The sequence below is a fragment of the Bubalus kerabau genome, chromosome 11 (assembly GCF_029407905.1).
Source record: "Bubalus kerabau isolate K-KA32 ecotype Philippines breed swamp buffalo chromosome 11, PCC_UOA_SB_1v2, whole genome shotgun sequence".
Lineage (NCBI taxonomy): Eukaryota > Metazoa > Chordata > Mammalia > Artiodactyla > Bovidae > Bubalus > Bubalus kerabau.
The window spans coordinates 29,068,276-29,080,001 of NC_073634.1; the positions used below are offsets into that span (position 1 = coordinate 29,068,276).

General features: G+C 43.3%; 1 protein-coding gene across 5 annotated transcripts in view; it reads right to left on the reverse strand.

Moving 5' to 3' along the window:
* ABCG5 (ATP binding cassette subfamily G member 5) overlaps positions 1 to 11,726 on the reverse strand; it is a 44,037-nt gene that overhangs the window by 20,459 nt on the left and 11,852 nt on the right. For 4 of the 5 annotated variants that reach the window (XR_008700239.1, XM_055539951.1, XM_055539954.1 and 1 more), the window contains 2 exons: positions 833 to 969; positions 653 to 751 (listed from right to left, as the gene is read on the reverse strand). Coding sequence is in view for 4 of the 5 variants with exons in the window: in XM_055539951.1 (XP_055395926.1) it covers positions 653 to 751; positions 833 to 969 (236 nt within the window). In the remaining variant the exon portion in view is untranslated. Of the gene's footprint in view, positions 1 to 652; positions 752 to 832; positions 970 to 10,662; positions 10,785 to 11,455; positions 11,628 to 11,726 lie in introns of those variants that run through there. The other variant, XM_055539952.1, reaches the window with a different exon arrangement.

Here is an 11,726-nt window from a genome sequence, read left to right on the forward strand (position 1 = left end):
AGTTTATCTGCAACTACTTCCAAACTGGGTCCACTTAAGGAAACATTGGAACCTAGGAAGAGCTGACAATTCACCAACTGAATCCAGTTTGGATGAGGCACATTCAATATGTCTCAAAGAAAGTTGAGAAAAATCTCAACAGGACTGCAGGGCAGTGAATGAGGAAAACAATCATATCCGTTCAAATATAGAGCTCCCAGGACAGCACCGTCCAATAAAAATATAATGCAAGCCACACTCAGAATTTAAACATTTTACTGGCCATATTTAGACAGTGAAAAGAAACAAGAGAAATGAATTTTAAGTGGTATAATTTCTTTATCCCTATACAACCAAAACAAAACCACTGTGACCAATAATCAACATTTTAAAAATTACTAATGAGATATTTTATGCTCTGTGATTCCAGACTAATTTTCTAAAATGTGGTGTATATTTTACACTCATAGTACATCTCAATTAGGTCTAGTCATGTTTCAAGTGCCCCAAAGCCACATGACTAAAGCCACATTTCAAGTGCCACATTTGAAGCCAAATTAAGTGCCCCAAAGCCACAGTGGACAGAGCAGCTCTAGACTCTTAGTGAAGACTGATGGGGAGGAATGGGCAAATGGAGGGACGAGGGGGTATGAGGCCACAGTGAGGCACCCACCTTCTTCTGGAAGAAGCTCTGGGAACCACGGCGGATGGCCAGCAGCGCCGTGTAGTTCAGTGTCTCGCGGACAGTGAGGTTGCTCAGCAGAGTGTCGCTCTGTGGGGAGGGACCTGTCAGCATCTTCCAAGGTGCCCCCCCAACCTCCCAACTCCTGCGGGCGGGCCAGGATGCGGGCACCTGCAGGACGTAGGAGAAGCAGTCCTGGAACTGCTCCCTGTGCAGCTCCTGGCCGTTCACGAACACCTCCCCAAGCAAGGTCCCTGTGCGCCGCAGCCTCCCGGACATGGCGTCCAGCAGCGTGGTTTTCCCTGAGCCTGGGAGGCGACAAGAGAGGGCCTGGAGAAGGCCATGCACGAGGCCTCACAGGAACTTCCCAAGACCCTCGGTGAACCCGTTGTCCAGCCCTGACTTGCTCTCCCTTTGGCTTCGTGGGCCAGACTCCTGGCTGGAATGAGTCCTTCCAGCTTGTCCCCTTTCAATGAGAGGGGATGAGCTGTTTCTCTCCTCCAGGTCTGAGCTGGAGGAGCTCTGTCTGCCCCTTTATTCTCTTTTAAAGCTGCTTGAGGCTGAAAAAGAAAACACAGGATCAGACTCAAATGAAAACCATGGCTCTTGGAAGCATTTGGATTCTAGGGCATTTGAATTTCTTTTTGTTTGTGACTCCCTGGGATCCTCTGCTGGTTCCTGGATGTAAAGGACTCGGCCCAGAGCCTTGCTAGTGTGGTTGAGTACCAGCAGCATCAGCACCATCTGAGAGCTTATCAGAAATGCAGAATCTCAGGCTCCAACTCCTAGCTCAGATTCTGCATTTTAACAAGATGCCTGGGTAGTTCTCATGCATATTGGAGTGTGAGAAGCAGTAGCTTAGTGAATCCTTTAGTAAAAACCAAGTTGGCCTCAGCCTACACTGAGAGCCTTGAGCATAATTCAGCAGGTTGTTGCTAAGAACTTTCCCACGAGATGGGATGAACTAACTTCCCTGTACTGGAGTGATTGGAAGGTGAGGTTTCTCCTGGTTTGCTTTGTCTAGGGTTAGAGTGATCTCTTAGAGTAAGACACCAGCTGGCCCTTCCCATTCTTGTTGGACACAAGCTTACATGGGCCCAGTTAATAGGGACAGGAACAGGAGTCACGAGGCCTTTCCTAAGTAAGCCTGTTAAGAAGTTAGAATGAGTAAGAGAGGAAATTATCATGAGGCTCTGGGCTCTCTGAGAAGATGGCAAGAGAATTCTACTGAGGATGTGATGACTTTGTGCAAAACAAACGAAAGGATCTTTTGTTCAAATATTTTAAAGATACTGCTGGTTGCTTTGAGGGGTGCAAAGATGAAAAGCCAAGCTCCTGGAGCAGTGGTTTTCTTATCTGACCCACGACTGACAAAGCTCAGAATCAGCCCCAGTGTGTTCAGGTAGAGGTCAGCGTGGGGAAGGGAGCAGAGTGATTGAAAAGAAACAAAATGTGACTTCACTGGGGTTGTCTTTCAAAACATGCCCTGAAGTTTCTCAGTCACAATATTAAGCTTTGTCTGTGGTTCTTCTAACTAGGAGTTCCCTCAGCCTTACATTTCTAGCATCCCGTCTCAAGTCTAATAGACCCTCCTACAGCCTAAAGCCCCGATTCCAGTTCCACCACTACCTCAGAACTAGCCTTCTTGGGGCTAGTTTCTGTGTGTTGTTTGACCTCTCGGCTGCATTTGATACCGTTGCTTGCCCTTTTCTGTAAATCTCTCTCTTGGCTCGAGTGCCACCTCATCCTCTTGGTTTAACCCTGTCAGTCTGGCTGCTCCTTCTCAGCCTCGGATGTGACCCTCAGGGTCCCTCTCATGTCACACATCCTCAGTGAACAACGGTGAGCGACTACTTGCTTCTCAGCATGTGAGGGAACTGCTTCAGGTGCAGCTTCTCCAGCTCCATTCAAGCCTTCAGACGACTGCAGCCCCAGCTGCCATCTGACTACAGCCTCATGATGAGAGACCGCAGACAGAAGTATCCAACCGAGGCATACCAAATTTCTGACTCGTAGAAACACTGAGAGATAATACCTGATTTTTATTCTTTTAAGTCACTTAGTTTGGGTATTTTTTAAACATGAAAATAGGTGACTAATACTGTCTTTTGTTTAAACATGTGTTAACTATTTGTTAACTCATTTCTGGGGGTACCAGGAGGATAACAAAGCTCAAGCAGAAAAGGGTATGAGAAACTAGTATGCATAATCAGGGAAGAAAAGAAGATGGGAGTGAATTGCAAAGTTACACGGTTAATGCCTTGGGATGTGACACCAAATGTCCAGGTAACAAAAGAAAAAATAGACAAACTGGACTTCATGAAAATTTTAAACCTACGTTTTTCAACAAAGACATTATTCATAGTGTATTAAGGTAGTCCACAGAATGACAGAAAAATATTTGCAGATCTTATATCTGATAAGGGATTAATATTACAGAGAGAACTTCTAAAATTCAACAACAACAAACAAACAAACAAACAAACCACCTGATTCAAGACTGGGTAAAGGACTTAGGGAAACGGAAATCAAAACTACCGTGAGATATCCCCTCGCACCTAATAGCTACTATCAAAACAAACAAACAAAACAGAAAATAACAAGTGTTGGCTAAGAAGTGGAAAAATTGGAACGCTTGTGCACTGTGGCTGGGAATATAAGATGGTACAGCCACTGTGCAAAACAGTATGGTGGTTTCTATAAAAACTGAAAATAGAATATGATCTAGCAATTCCACTTCTGGGTATATACCCTAAAGAACAGAAAAACGGGGTCTTGAAGAAATATTTGTACACCCTTTTTCACAGCAGCATTATTCATGATAACTAAAATGTGGAAGCAAAGTGTCCATTAATGGATGAATTGATAAGCAAACGATGGGCTGTACATACAATGGAATATTATTCAACCTTAAAGATTAAGGAGATTCTGCAATATGCTGCAACATGGATGAACACTGCACAGACTATGGTAACTGAAATAAGCTAGTCACAAAAAGATAAATTTTGTATGATTCCACATATATGAGGTACTTAGAGTAGTATGGGACATAAGTACACTTTCATAAGGACGGAAAGTGTAGTGATGGTTGCCAGGACTGAGAGAAGGGCAGAAAGGGAGTTATTCTTTAATGGGAATATAGGTTCCATTTTACAAGATGCAAAGTTGTGGGGATGGATGTCAGTGATGTTTGCACAACTATGTGAATGCATTTAATACCACTGAACTGTATACTTAAAAATGGTTAACATGGTACACAAAAAAATCCTCAAAATGGCTTAACAACTTATATATGAGATATGACACCATAAAATTCCTAGAAGAGAATATAGGCAAAACATTCCCTAACATAGATTATAATAATGTTTTCTTAGGTCAGTTTCCCAAGGCAAAAGAAAAGCAAAAAGAAACAAATAAACCTAATCAAACTTATAAGCTTTTTCATGGCAAAGGAAACCATAAACAAAATGGAAAGACAATCTATTGACTAGGAGAAAATATTTGCAAACGTGTGACCAACCAGGGCTTAATTTCCAAAATATACAAACAGCTCATACAGCTCAATAAAAAAAAAAAAAATTAAAAAACGGGTGGAAGACCTAAATAAACATTTCTCCAAAGAAAACATACGGATGGCCAACAGGCACATGAAAAGATGCTCAGCATAACTCATTTCTAAAGAAATGCAACTCGTAGCTACAATGAGATATCACCTCACACCAGTCAGAATGGCCATCATGAGAAAGTCTATGCAATAAATGATGATCGAGGGCGTGTGGCACAAAGGGAACCATCCTACAATGTTGGTGGGAATGCAAATTGCTACAGCTACAACAGAAAACAGTTATGGAAGCTCATTTAAAAACTAATAACAGCTATCACATAATCCAGCAATCCCACCCTTGGGCATATGTCCAGAAAAGAGGAAAACTCTAGTTCAGTAATATATACATATCTCAGTGTTCATAGCGCACTATTTATAATAACAAAGACATGGAAGCAACCTATGTGTCCACAGACAGATGAATGGATAAAATGAGGTATGTATAGATATTGATATATGTTTACATATATCTATGTATACACACACACAGGAATATTACCCAGCCATAAAAAAGAATGAAATAATGCCATCTGCAGCAATAGGAACTGAGAGATTATCATACTAATTAAACCAGAATTAAATACAGAATTAAGTCAGACAGAGAAAGACAAATATCATGTGATACCACTAATATGTGGAATCTTGAAAAATGACACAAATGAACTTATTTACAAAATAGATAACAAACTCACAGACATAGAAAATTAAACTTATGGTTACCAAAGGGGAAATGGGGGTAAGGGAGGGATACATTTAGGATCTGGAATTAAACATACACTCTACTTATATAAAATATATAAATAACAAGAATGTACTGTATGGCACAAGAAACTATACTCAGTATCTTATAATAGCCTACAATGAAAAAGAATCTGAAAAAGAATATATATATAATTGAATCTCCTTGCTTCACACTTGAAACTAACACAACATTGTCAATTGTACTTCAATAAAAAATTTACAAATAAAATGGTTAAAATGGCAAAGTTTATATTATGCATATTTTACCACAATAAAGAAAAGGAAAAAAAAATAAAGGTTAATGCCCTACAGGGCAATAAAACCATGACCTTCGGGATTATCTCTTCTAGAAGGACAAAAGTCATCTGTAACTAGACTTCTGCAAAGGAGCATGCAGCCTAGAGTCTAAGAATTACATGATAGATAATAATGAGTTCAATAAAATTTCCTTCCCCCAGAGAGTGGCTGACTATAGGCAGGCTTGCATTAGACCATTCTCTAGTGAGACTGGGAACACCTAAGTCATCTTCTGCCTCACTAGTAAAGATTTGATAAAAATACTGCTTTAGATAAGACACCAATGAAATCATGTTATGAAACACTAAAAGTAATTCATAGAATTAATTCATTTGCTTAATCATTTATTCAGCAAATACTTATTAAGCACCTACTATGTGGCAAGCCCTGTCCGAGATATTGAGGATCCATCAGGGAAAAAAAAAGACCAAGCTCCCATCCTCATGGAACTTGAAGTCTACCAAGAATTCATGTTCAGTACAAAAGGATGGACAGTCATAAAACCATGGTAAGCAATCATCAGAAACCAGCCCATGAGCCCCTGGAACAGGGGGCCCCACCCTGTTCTGCTGAGATGTGTATGAAGCATGATACATACATGTGTATGTGGCCTGTGCGACACACTTCCAAGAAGCGGGTTCAATCCTTGTTGTGCTACATGCCACCCCTTTTATCCTACACAGAGACGGCAGCAAGTGACACAATATTATGGGAATAACTCAGCTTTTCTCTTTAAAGAAGTATAATTATCAAAAGGAAAATTAGGATGACCCTGGGTGTTATGGTACATGCACACAATTAGAAATGGTTAAAAATTGAAAAAAGAAAATGAAAGGAGGGACTTTCCTAGTGGTTCAGTAGTTAGGACTCTGCATTTTTCAATGCTGAGGGCACGGGTTCATTCCCTCATGGGGAACTAAGATCCCATGAGCTATGTGGCATGGGCCAGGAAAAAACGAAATGAAAGGAAATCTCAGGAAAGTGTAACCCTTCTCATCAATGAATTCCTTTTCACCTCATCTTCACAGCACTACTGCTACCATCCAGTTGTTCTCCCCACCCCCTGACTGTAGCAGGAGAGTGGCTGTGGATGTAACCCCCCGAGTTGAAAGAGGCTGATCACGCTTAACTTCTATCACAGAATTACACTGCCCACCTCTATCGAAAAGAGCAATGCCAAGTGGAGAGTAGCTGAAAGTGTCAACAATTTGCAAGCAAGAACCCAATCAAAATAGGGTCCTGGGAAGCAAATTTGTAAGAATCTTTCAACCTTAAAATGTGCAGTGTAGTGGACCCTGTGATGTGCCACATGGATGCTCTCTTCAGGGCCAACGCACCCTTTCCCCCACAGCTGTGCATCCTCAGCTGTGACCCTCACAGAGCATTGCCCCAGCCCTAAAGGGCTGCACCCTCCCCCGCAATGACTGGCTGATGCAGGCAAAGAGGAGGGGAAGAAGAAGGTAGAAAACAGGCATGCAAATAGCCTCAGTGGAATCTGTAATATTTAGGGTGTTGTTTTTTTCCAAAAAAAAAAAAAAGGATCTGAAGTAAATATGGTATAAAGTTAAGATTTCATAAAGCTAGATGTTAAGACAGGAATATTATTAACTATCTTGTCTGTGTGTTTAAGTGAAGTGAGTGAAAGTCGCTCAGTCGTGTCCGACTCTTTGCAACCCCATGGAATAATCTATAGAATTCTCCAGGCCAGAATACTGCAGTGGGTAGCCTTTCCCCTCTCCAGGGGATCTCCCCAATCTGTGTGTTTAAAATACATCATAATTTTTAAAAGACCAGTACACAGAGGGGGTGAACAGCGTCCTTGTGCTTATTCAATTCCTATTCCCATCTCCAGGAAGGGAAACTGGGTTTACTGAGCACCTCTACATGCCGAGCACTATGTTAGGTGCTTTTCTCTGAAACAGGAATTAACTTACATGTTCAGCAGGATGTCATTTTTTCAAGGATCTTTCAAAAGATTCTTTAAACCTTTAGATGGTTCTCTGAAGACCTATAAGACCTTCTAGAACACACACCAAAAAAGATGTCCTTTTCATCATAGAGGATTGGAATGCAAAATTAGAAAGTCAGGAGATACCTGGAGTAAGAGGCAAGTTTGGCCTTGGAGTACAAAATGAAGCAGGGCAAAGGCTAACAGAGTTTTGCAAAGAGAATGAAATGATCATACCAAACACCCCCTTCCAACAACACAAAAGATGACTCTACACGTGGACACCACCAGATGGTCAATACTGAAATTAGATTGATTATATTCTTTTTTTGTAGCCAAAGATGGAGAAGCTCCTTGCAGTCAGCAAAAATAAGACCAGGAGCTGATTGTGGCTGAGATCATGGGTTCCTAATTGCAAAATTCAGGCTTAAAGAAAGTAGGGAGAAACACTAGACCATTAAGGTATGACTAAAATCAAATCCCTTATGATCATACAGTGGAGGTATGATTCAAGGGATTAGATCTGGTAGACAGAGTGCCTGATGAACTACGGACAGAGATTCATAACATTGTACAGGAGTTGGTGACCAAAACCACCCCCAAGAAAAAGAAATGCAAGAAGGCAAAGTGGTTGTCTGAGGAGGCCTTACAAAGAGCTAAAAAAGAAGAGAAGGGAAAGGCAAAGGAGAAAGGGAAAGATATACCCAAGTGAATGCAGAGTTCCAGAGAATAGCAAGGAGAGATAAAAAGCCTTCTTAAGTGAACAATGCAAAGAAATAGAGGAAAACCATAGACTAGGAAAGACTAGAGATCTCTTTAAGAAAACTGGAGATACCAAGGGAACATTTCATGCAAAGATGGGCACAATAAAGGACAGAAATGGCAAGGACCTAACAGAAGCAGAAGAGATTAAGAAGGGGTTGCAAGAATACACAGAAGAACTATAAAAAGGTCTTTATGACACAGATAACCACTATGGTGTGGTCATTTACCTAGAGCCAAACATCCTTAAATGTGAAGTCAAATGGGCCTTAGGAAGCAATACTACAAACAAAGCTAGTGGAGGTGATGGAATTCCAGCTGAGTTATTTCAAATTCTAAAAGATGATGCTGTTAAAGTGCTGCACAACAAATTTGGAAAACTCAGCACTAGCCATAGGACTAGAAAAGGTTCGTTTTCATTCTAATCCCAAAGAAAGGCAATGCCAAAGAATGTTCAAACTACTGCAAAATTGCATTCATTTCACATTCTAGCAAGGTAATGCTCGAGAGCCTACAAGCTAGGCTTTTGCAGTACGTGAACTGAGAACTTTCAGATGTACAAGCTGGGTTTAGAAAAGTAAGAGGAACTAGAGATACAATTGCCAACATTTGTTGGGTCATACAAAAAGCAAGGGAATTCCAAAAAACATCTATTTCTGCTTCATTGACTATGCTAAAGCCTTTGACTATGTGGATCACAACAAACTATGGAAAATTCTGAAAGAGATGGGAATACCAGACCACCTTTCCTGCCTCCTGAGAAAATGTATGCAGGTCAAGAGGCAACAGTTAGAACCTTACATAGAAGAACTGGGCAATTAAAAATTGAGAAAGGAGTATATTGTCACCCTGCTTATTTAACTTACATGAGAGTATATCATGCAAAATGCCAGGCTGGATAACTCACAAGCTGGAATAAAGATTTCTGGGGGGAAAAAAAAAAAAAAGATTTCTGGGAGACATGTCAACAACTTCAGATATGCAAATGAGACCGCTCTAATGGCAGAAAGTGAAGAGAAACTAAAGAGCCTCTTGAGGAGGGTGAAAGAGAAGAGTGAGAAATCTGGCTTAAAACTCAACTTTCAAAAAACTGAGATCATGGTATCTGGTCCCATCACTTCATGGCAAATAGATGGGGAAAATGGAAACAGTGAAAGACTTTATTTTCTTGGGCTCCAAAATCACTGCAGAGTACAGCCATGCAATTAAAAGACACTTGCTCCTTGGAAGAAAAGTTATGACAAACCTAGACAGCATATTAAAAAGCAGAGACATCACTTTGCTGGCACAGGTCAAAGCTATGGTTTTTCCAGTAGTCGTGTATGGATGTGAGAGTTGGACCATAAAGAAGACTGTCAGTTCAGTCAGTTCAGTCACTCAGTTGTGTCCGACTCTTTGCGACCCCATGAATTGCAGCACGCCAGGCCTCCCTGTCCATCACCAACTCTTGGAGTTCACTCAGACTCACGTCCATCGAGTCAGTGATGCCATCCAGCCATCTCATCCTCTGTTGTCCCCTTCTCCTCCTGTCCCCAATCCCTCCCAGCATCAGAGTCTTTTCCAATGAGTCAACTCTTCGCATGAGGTGGCCAAAGTACTGGAGTTTCAGCTTTACCATCATTCCTTCCAAAGAAATCCCAGAGCTGATCTCCTTCAGAATGGACTGGTTGGATCTCCCTGCAGTCCAAGGGACTCTCAAGAGTCTTCTCCAACACCACAGTTCCAAAGCATCAATTCTTTGGCGCTCAGCTTTTTCACAGTCCAACTCTCACATCCATACATGACCACTGGAAAAACCATAGCCTTGAAGAATTGATGCTTTTGAACTGTGGTGTTGGAGATGACTCTTGAGGGTCCCTTGGACAGCAAGAACAAACCAGTCTATCCTAAAGGAGATCAACCCTGAATATCCACTGGAAGGACTGAAGCTGAAGCTCCAATCCTTTGGTCACCTGATGCAAAGAGCCTACTCATTGAAAAAGACCCTACTCATTGGAAAAGACCTTGATGCTAGGAAAGACTGAGGACAGGAGGAAAAGGGGGTGATAGTAGATGAGACTGGAGAAGGCAACGGCACCCCACTCCAGTACTTTTGCCTAGAAAATCCCATGGACAGAGGAGCCTGGTAGGCTGCAGTCCATGGGTTCGCTAGAGTTGGACACGACTGAGCGACTTCACTTTCACTTATCACTTTCATGCATTGGAGAAGGAAATGGCAACCCACTCCAGTGTTCTTGCCTGGAGAATCCCAGGGATGGGGGAGCCTGGTGGGCTGCCTCTCTGGGGTCGCACAGAGTCAGACACGACTGAAGCAACTTAGCAGCAGCAGCAGCAGTGGATGAGATGGTTGGGTGGCATCACTGACTCAATGAACATGAGTGTGAGCAAACTCCAGGAGATAATGAAGGAAAGGGCAACCTGGAGTGCTGCAGTCCGTGGGATCACAAAGAGCCGGACATGACTTAGCAACTAAACAACAACAACCAGATTCTATTCATAGTCAGACATGCCATCAGATTTCATTCTAATGTCAGACTTCTGGCCGTCTTGCTACAACTTAAACCCGTCTCCTTAGTGTGGTGTTCAAAACAAGCCAAAGCCTCATCTGAGTCCTCATGGAAAATGTAGGGAACTCCCTCCTCAGCTTACCTGAGCTCCCTAAGATGCACATGATCTGCCCACTCTCGACGTACAAAGAGACATCTTTGAGGATCTGCCTGGTCCACTTCTGTCGGCGAGATGCGATGTCCCACCAGGGCCCCACATGGTGGCTTTAAAGGAAACCACACAGGGGAAAGGCAGCATAGAGGATTCCAGACCCTTGTCCCCCAGCACCAGCCCCAGATCTGCCCAGCCCTAGTTCTCTCTGCACAGGCTCCTAAGTGTGGCTTAGCCTCAGTGTCCTCTACAGAACCTGGCAGGTAGTGACAGAAGATCACCTCTGTGAAGACTTTTCTGGCAGCTGCTCTGAATGCCAGCTCTCTTTGACTGGATGACAGATGGCAAACAAGACACTGTTTATTCCTTCAATTGACCCTGCGTTCCTTCACCCGGTTTCATTACACCTCGTATTCCCAGTAGCCCCATTCCCAAGCCCTCACCATCTGAATAGGGCAGGTTATAGACCAGGGAGACACGAGGGGAAGGGGCAAGGGGCAAAATGCAGGGGCAGGAGGCAGAGCACAGCTTCCAGTCTTAGCTTCCAGTCCCGCTGTGGGACTGGAGGAGGAGGGGCCGTTCACACTGGCTCCTAAGTTCCCTCCGGCAGCCCTTCCCCTCTACTCTCTCCACCTCCACCCACTGAAGAGGAAGCCCCAGCCTCCGTGCTTGCCTCCCATGAGTGAGGAAAGCCAGCAGAGGGCAGAGGCCCACTCCCCTCAGGCCACAGCTGCCCCTGACCACAGCTCCAAGCTCCCGGCAGATGAAAGAGGCACCTCCTTACCTGACACTGTATGAGGCATGGAAAATGCCCAGGCTGTGTCGAGGCTTTGCAGGAACTTCCTCTAGGGAGCACTGAGAGCTTCTGTTTACTTGGAGTTCTGAGGACTCCCCAAGAGTCAAAAAGGGGAGTTCGCCCATGGCCAACAAGCAGCAGAGACTGGTGGATTTTCTGGCCTGACCCTTCCTGGAGTGGCCTCCACCAAGGAGCTAGTGGCAGACTGTCCTGCCTGCTTCTCACCTGGCCCTGGAGCCCCTCCTCAGGACTTCCCAGC